Source organism: Chrysemys picta, chromosome 9, assembly GCF_011386835.1.
Source record: "Chrysemys picta bellii isolate R12L10 chromosome 9, ASM1138683v2, whole genome shotgun sequence".
NCBI lineage: Eukaryota > Metazoa > Chordata > Testudines > Emydidae > Chrysemys > Chrysemys picta.
In genome coordinates this window covers 67,433,492-67,441,312 of record NC_088799.1, presented here as the reverse complement: position 1 = coordinate 67,441,312, position 7,821 = coordinate 67,433,492, and the positions used below count along the sequence as shown (strand labels likewise).

Below are 7,821 nucleotides of genomic sequence, written 5' to 3'. Positions count from 1 at the left end.
AGTGCAATGTTGTAGCAAAGAGGGTGAATATGATCCTTATGTGTATAAGCAAAGAATATCAAGTAGGAGTAGGGAGGTGGTATTATCTCTCTATATGGCCATTATTGAGTTCATTAATAGAATACTAGTGTCAATACACAGTAATATATTGCTGTGTCCAGTTCTGGTATCCATGTCAGAAAAACAATATTGAAAAATTGGAAAGGATTCAGAAAAAAGCTACAAGAGTTATGTGAGTTCTGGAAAACATGCCTTTTACAGTGAAGTTAAGAAGTGAAGTTAAGAAGTTCAATCTAGTTTATCCAAGATAAGGTTAAGAGGTGACTTGATCACAGTCTACAGCTACCAACATGAGGGAGAGATTTCTGATAATAGATGGTTCTTAATCTAGAAGACTAAGACGTAATGAAATCCAAAGGTTGGTAGCTCAAGCTAGACAAATTCAGACTGGAACTAAGGCTTGAATTTTAACAATGAGGGCAATTAATTATTGTAACAATTTACCTAGGGATGCGGTGGATTTGCCATTATTTGAAGTTTTTAAACCGAGACTGACTATTTTTCTAAAAGGTACCCTATAGCTCAAGCAGAAGCTATGAGCTTAGTGCAGAAATTACTGGGGGAGATTCTACAGCCTGTATTATGCAGGAGATTAGACTAGGTGGTCCTAAAAGCCACACCTGGCCTTGAAATCTATGCACATGTGTGTTCTGTGTATAAGGGCTAGTAGTTTTTTGAGAAGGCTTTCTTTAGTAGCTTATTAGGCTTGAAAGGTGACCTGAACTACTCCAGTACATTGGTAGTGAGCAAACAGAGTGGGGCAGATTCTCTGCTGGTGCAGCAGCAGATCGGTCTCATTAAATGGTTATGCTTTTTGTGACTGGTTTTATCAAATTGTACGGAAGCTGTTCTTCTAATAAAGTTCAGCTCTTTTATAATACCTCTCTTCTGAGCCTCTGATACTGCTTTTAAATCAACTAAGCCTCATTATGTCCCTGGGGAGGTTGTAGCCATTCATATTATAGCCATTGAATAGATGTGTAAACTGAGACAGCAAGGTAAAGGGCCTCCGAAAGGTCACATAACACAACAGTGGCAGTTTTCACTTTCTTAACTTGGAAGGGGAACAACCTCTTTACTTATCTTCAGTTGATTTACACTATTCATAGGCATTTACCACTCACAGTAGCTTTATTTAACATGTATACACGAATTACCACAAATTATATGGTAAAATAAATCTTATGATGTGGCAAAGGGATTTTTCTTAATGGGCCCACTGTGGGTGAACTACCACTTTTTCTCACTTTCAGATACCTTGTTTCTTGAGCACAGTTCATTCATTTTAAAGGTTGCCTTTTTCCAGCTTCTGTACTGTATCTCTGGCTGGCAGAAGATGTAGAAAGAGTGAACCGGGAGGGGTGGGGCAGCCTAAGGAGCACAACCCTTAAAAAGCGTGGCAGGTTTTAAAACAGACACATATTACACAGTATTCACTGGCAAGTCTAGACAACAGGGTGGTAAAAATACCTGTGAATGCTCCCACCATTGCTAGCAATGGTGTAGTTGCTGCAGCAGAGAAGAGGAAGGAGAATTGCCTAAAATGTTAATTGTTGACTACAAGTTTTTTCGGGGGTTGGGTTTTGGGATTTATTCACTGCTCCAGGAAATGCTTCAAATGACTGGTGAGAAACAATGAGCTGAGGTGGAGAGAGAACTGTAGTAGGAAAGGGTAGGAAGAAATAGGGCCAAGGAAGAGTGAAGCCAAGAGAACACTGGTAATGGAGAAGGGAAAGGGATATTAAAAGATGGGGAAATAAAAATGGATAGAGAAAAGGAGGAGGAAAAGGTTGGTATAAAAATGTAAATAGCTATGTAGATTTTGAGTCTGCCTGCATATTTTGTTACTAATTTGGCACCTTAAAGATGTTTTTTCTAGAATTATTAAAAGCTTTCCCCTTCAGCCTTCAAGTTTTGTTTTAGTCAAGGCTTAATACATTTATTCAAGTTTATGATGAAGAAAAAAATTCTACTTTGAGGGCCTTATTTAGCTGGAGTTTGCAATTCTAGTTTGTAGTTTACTGCTGTGTTTACCGTCCATCCTCTATTTACAGTACAGCAAAGCTTTGATAATATTTCCTGTAAAATGAAAATGTCTCTTGGCCCCTCCTTTTACATAAATACAGTAGGTTGAACATTAAAGCTGTGCATGAACTGACAAATCCAAACACCTGAAGTTTAGGATTGCATTTATCGATGGCATCAACAGTATATCAACATAAAACTGTCAGTGACATTAAGTCACGGAGGGGAAGAAGTTTATATGGGTTTTAGAACTTTCAGTTCATGTCTTCTTTGTGTTATCTAGTACTGGTTAAAGCAGCAGGGCTAATGTGGACTTGAGATTTATTCAGCATCACAATAGTCCTTCAAATTAAAAGTTTATTCTCACACTTAAAAAAAATTCTGAAGGAGAGAAAAGGAAGGGAAATTTGTGTGGTTGGTGAAATATGAATTGGGACAAATTCTTTGCCACTAATCCCTTGTGCTCTCATGGGTTTGAAGCCTCCGAAATACCAGTGTTGCTAGTTGCTGTGGGAGAGTCATCCCTAAACTGAACTCACATTTCAATTTTTCCATAGGGAAAAGGGCAGTAGTTCAATTCCCATTCAGTGAAGCTGTGCTGGTGATTTCCATGGGAACAAAATTTAGCCTAAAGACTACAATATCACTGCAGGTGAGTAACAGAGTGAGATTGTGCTGTTGGGTGGATTAGATTTTAGAAAGTATCAGAGGGGTAGCCGTGTTAGTCTGAATCTGTAAGAAGCAACAGAGGGTCCTGTGGCACCTTTAAGACTAACAGAAGTATTGGGAGCATAAGCTTTCGTGGGTAAGAACCTCACTTCTTGCATCTGTTGCTTTTTATAGATTTTAGAAGGGATTTTTAAGGTGGAACTTTACATATGAAAGATCTCATTTGATCAGTGAGAAAATCCTCCTCTTCCTCCCACTATGCTCTCCCCTTCACAATAGGGTTGTTTTTTAAAAAAGGGCTGTTCCCAAGATTTGTTACTTTAACTTCTGCTGGAGACATCCCCAGGTTGGCTCATAAATTCAGACTTGCAGAGCTATTCAGTGATGCAGCTGAAAGCTGCAGTGTCATGTATTTTGTGATCTGGGAAGGGCTCCTGTGAAAATGATCTTGCCGTATACAGGTAATATAATTGATGTCAATAATGCATTTGGGTTAGGAGGTGGACAAACCATGACTGTTCCTGGCAATCACCCTCTCCTGTGATCCTAGGAGAGAGAGATGTTGATTATGGTCTGGCTTATAAAGACTACCATATTATCTCTTCTCATTCCTCTGCATATGCTGCTATAGGTGTGAATACTGGCAGATGCTTACAGCTGTTGCCACAAGATTTCAACTAAAAGGCAGCTGTGAAAGCAATGACACAGCTTGATGAAGGGGGAGGATCCTGGGAGAGGAAAAAATGGAGCTTAAGACAAGCAGGGCAGGTGGGGTGCAGAAACTTTGAGAAGAAAATAGAGATAGTTGAGAAAAAAAAAGACAAAAAAGGAAAATGGAGTTGGAGCAAATCCACACACAGGGAATCTCCTTCCTTACTGAGAACTGACTCCTAAATATTGTACATAAAATAAATTATTCTTAATTTTCCAGGTTAGAAATATGTTAGTTGTTAGCCATTGAATGGCAATATTGATTATTTCAAGGCAGACAACACCCACCATACATAACCTTTTAAAGTTTCTCAACAATCAAAAACTTTTTGAGCAATAGTTAACATTTATTTATTTTTCTTAAAGGATAAAGCTGGGTTTGTAATAAAGCAAATCCCTTATTCACACAATATCACTGAAATGGAATATAAAAGACTCGCTTGGCAACTGTAGTCCAGTGGGCAAGTTTGCCTTTATTATACTTACTGCTTTGCATTATATTCTGCCTTGTATTATATTCAGCAGTAATGCAAGAAACCTACAGGCCTGTATCCTGTAAGACATTAGCTTCAGCAAGTTAGCATAAGGCTTCAGACCTATGAATTTTAAGCAGATAAACTTTGCACAGATAAAAAGCCCAAAGAAAAACCCCAAGTATTTGGGGAGCTGAAAATAGAGTTTAAGGGGAATTTCTGTCCACAGGTAAATAATTCAATCACAGAAGCATCCTGGCAATGAACTGACGTACATAACAGGTACATGAGATAAATTTAAGACTAGCTTGCTTGCTTCCCAATATATCTTTTCTTATAAGTTTCTTATTTTCTTATGGGTTTGATTTTATAGCTTAGAATATATTTTGACTGTAACACAAGGGACTTGCAGGCCACATCTTGTATGGTGAGCTAAGGCAAAGTTAGCATACATATGTTTGGGATCTTTCACTAATAGATGGTGAAGAGCTAAACCATAAGGTCCATGTATGGCTGTGACCTTTAACATAGAGATGTGTTAAAGCAGGTTGGTATAGGGGCTTTCCTAAGTTCATACCCTTTTAAACTTAACAAGTACACCACAACTTGGAACTTGGAAAGATCCAAAATAACTGGTTAGGACAGAAATAACAAATGTGATGCCTAACCACAAAAGGGCATTGTAACAAATGGACATATATAATAATAAGTTCAGATCATTGATATACTAATCTATAGGAAAAAAGACAGTCCAACATTAGTAAGGTGAGGAAATACAAATAAGGAAAAGGGGGGAAAAAATCCCCTACTGAATATGCATCAAACATAGCAGCGGCAGCATAACATATTATAAAAGTGGCATCACAGCCTAGGGGTGGTAGGAGAGAGAGATGTAGTCCTTGGGAGGTGCCAGAATGATAGCCACTTGTGGTGATGGAGAAGGTGATGGTGGTGAGGAAGATGATGGCTAACATTTCAGGTTGTTCTACAAGAGATGGTGTGAGTATATGGGTGTGTAGATGTACATTCTGTAGTATCTCTATCTATCTTACTCATTTGGGGTGTTTGTGACTGTGCTAAATGTATTAATAAACTATATTTGTAAATATAAAAGCATTCCTATAGTCTGAGTGTTGCAACTGTGCACACCAGGGTTCCCAACTATATGATAACTGAATAATACTGGGCTTGATCTTGGGGCAAGAACCTGGCAACCCTCAATGTGATAACTGGGGATTCTTAAGTAATCAATATAATTAGTACATAATATATAGATCAATTAACAGTTGAAAATATCATTCCAGTAAAGTATACAAGTTACAGAAGAAATGTCCCATAGTTAGTCAGATTATCCATTTTTTAAACTGGAAGATAACATCAGTTTTTTCCTCCAGGAATAAGAGGAATTTTCAGCAGCACTTAATTTAAATGGCACACAGTTTCCCAACTAAATACATAATCTAGAGAAAAACTCAAATGGCAAAATTTGGGCTAAGGCATTCTACAATGCAAAGTTTGGAGTTGTTCAGATAAACCGATGCACAGTGTATTTACAGACTTCAAGCTCTCAAATGAAGGAAAATGGTAAATTACTAGAGCTGTGTGAAACATGATAGTTTAAGTTTGGACGGAGTTGTGTGACTATCTTCTTCAGTGTCAGGGGATTTTAATGTTTCTTGTTTGCAGCTGCCACCTGGCTGGCGATTCTGTCCAGATCTCTCTGTCCCTGGGGGGTGAGTTTGCGACCTCCATCCTGATCCTTCTCCACCATTTTCAGCCCCTCCAGGGCCTGCAGCACCCGCCTGGCCACGCTCTTGGAGCCGCGGCTGAAGTGGCTGGGCATGACGCCGTTGCGCTGCCGGCCCCCGTAGATCTTGGTCATGGAGCCGACGCCGGCACCGCCGTGGAGGTACAGGTGCCGGGCTGTGGAAGCTGCTCAGGTATAAAACCAGTTCTCATCATACGGGGCCAACTCCTTGTGCTTGGCAAGTTTGACTGTATCCACCCACTCGGGCACCTTCAGCTTTCCTGACTTCTTGAGGAAGGCAGCCAGGGCTCTGACGAACTCCTGCTGGTTAACGTCTTTCACCGTGACACCAGGCATCTCGCTGCTGGCTCCGCGCTGCCGGGCTCGGAAAACTCTCTGGGGATTTTAAAACTCTCACAAGGGCACAAACCTATCTCAAAATGAAATAATTGAATTTCACCAGATTTTGAAGTAAAATTGTCTAGAACACTAAGTTTCGTGTGTTTTCAATATTATACATCATCCTGGATTTTCTCAAAACTAGTCTCAGGTACACAGACCTTTTCAGACACCTGGTCTGAATTGTGTGTTTATAAAGTACGCAAGCCAGGTGAAACGAACAATGTTGGGTTGTGTTAAAAGCCATCTGGACATCCCTGTATATTTTCCCAATTCTTACTTTGCTGGCAGGCCATGGAGCAATGTTATTGACTATTTAAAAAATCCTTCATTGTCACAGTTATTCAGCTTATCCTGTAAACCTCCGTGCTCCTTATTAAAGAAACTGCAAAAATCTATAAAGAAAAATCACCTAACCTTTAGACATGTTTAGAAATAGATCCCCACATCTTCGCTACCAGAGTGTTGTATTGACAATTTTTCCAATCTTGAGTGCTGCTCCAAGGTTAGTGGTGTTAGTGGCACTCTTTGAGTGGAACAGTCTGCACTACAGAATTATGGCCTTTCCTCACTGCCCACACACTGCAGCAGCTCATGCTCTGCTCTACACTGGTGTGAGTGGCCTTAAATTAAATTATATTAAAGATGAGCATGGCTACACTTCAAATCTAAGAATGACATTTAACTTGCAGTCCACTCAAGCTAAATGGCTGGACAGGACTATCCATATAGCAACCTCTACCCCAGTTCAGGGAGCTTGTGCACAGGAGCACTCTGTTCCATGTAACTCGACAGCCCCTCCTTGCATACTGGTTCTTCTAGCAATGTGCCTTCCACAGCCATGGAAGATGGGGCTGGATTTGTCCCATTTGTGTGTACTTTTAGATATATGGCAGTGAGAAATGGGTTAAGGGGACAGCAGGGTGTCTGTTTCCACCCTCCCCAAACCCTTTATTTTGAGTCTTGGCTCTATTGTACCAAACAGGCATCTTATATTTCTAGGGAATATCTTCAAAACCCTGGATCTTTAAACTTTTGAAATTTTCCATCAAAGGGGCAAAATGCTATTTTCCATGTCCTTTCCCTTTTTAACTGTTTTTGGTGTGCTTTATGTGGATGTGATGCCTCAAGTTTCAGAATCTTTAATGTATTAATCATCAGTTTCTTATCGACATACTTAAGGATTCCTTTCCTGCCATTTCTGAGAAATATGGTTCCTTTAGGCAAATCACTATATAGTTCTTCATTTTTTTTAAATTCAAGCACAGCAAGAAGCCATAGACAGAAAGTGAAAACAATTTCTCATAGAGAGAATGGAAATACAGGCTGTGCTATCATGTTAGCTTCTCTCCCACTCATGACTTCACATCTTGGTGATTAATCTTCAATAAATATTTTGTTAAATGCTTCTAGTTTTAAATGTGTTGTGTTAAGCTTTGAGCAGGGGATTGGACTAGATGACCTCCTGAGGTCTCTTCCAACCCTAATCTTCAATGATTCTATGATTCTAAGTGATCACTAAATCCTACCATATCTTCCTTCCATATCCACCCTAAACTAGAATGACAATTTCAAGTTGCCTTTTTAAATTAGCACTGCCTATTAATTGAACTATCCCACAAATCAGGAATTATTCCTGTTCTCCAAGATCTGGAGTGCAAATGGAGAAGTAGGGGTGCAGCTACTATTCTGTGGGGTAGTAGAATTTCTTCAGGACAGACAGGAAGGATAGGGACT

General features: G+C 39.6%; 1 protein-coding gene across 1 annotated transcript; it reads right to left on the bottom strand.

Annotated features, from left to right (window-relative positions):
* Window positions 1-5,604: 5,604 nt before the first annotated feature.
* RPS19 (ribosomal protein S19) lies at window positions 5,605-6,081 on the bottom strand. Its single transcript, XM_065556486.1, is given in 1 exon segment — window positions 5,605-6,081. A coding segment is annotated over 1 exon segment (438 nt). The 5' UTR covers window positions 6,043-6,081.
* Between the last annotated feature and the right edge of the window lie 1,740 nt (window positions 6,082-7,821).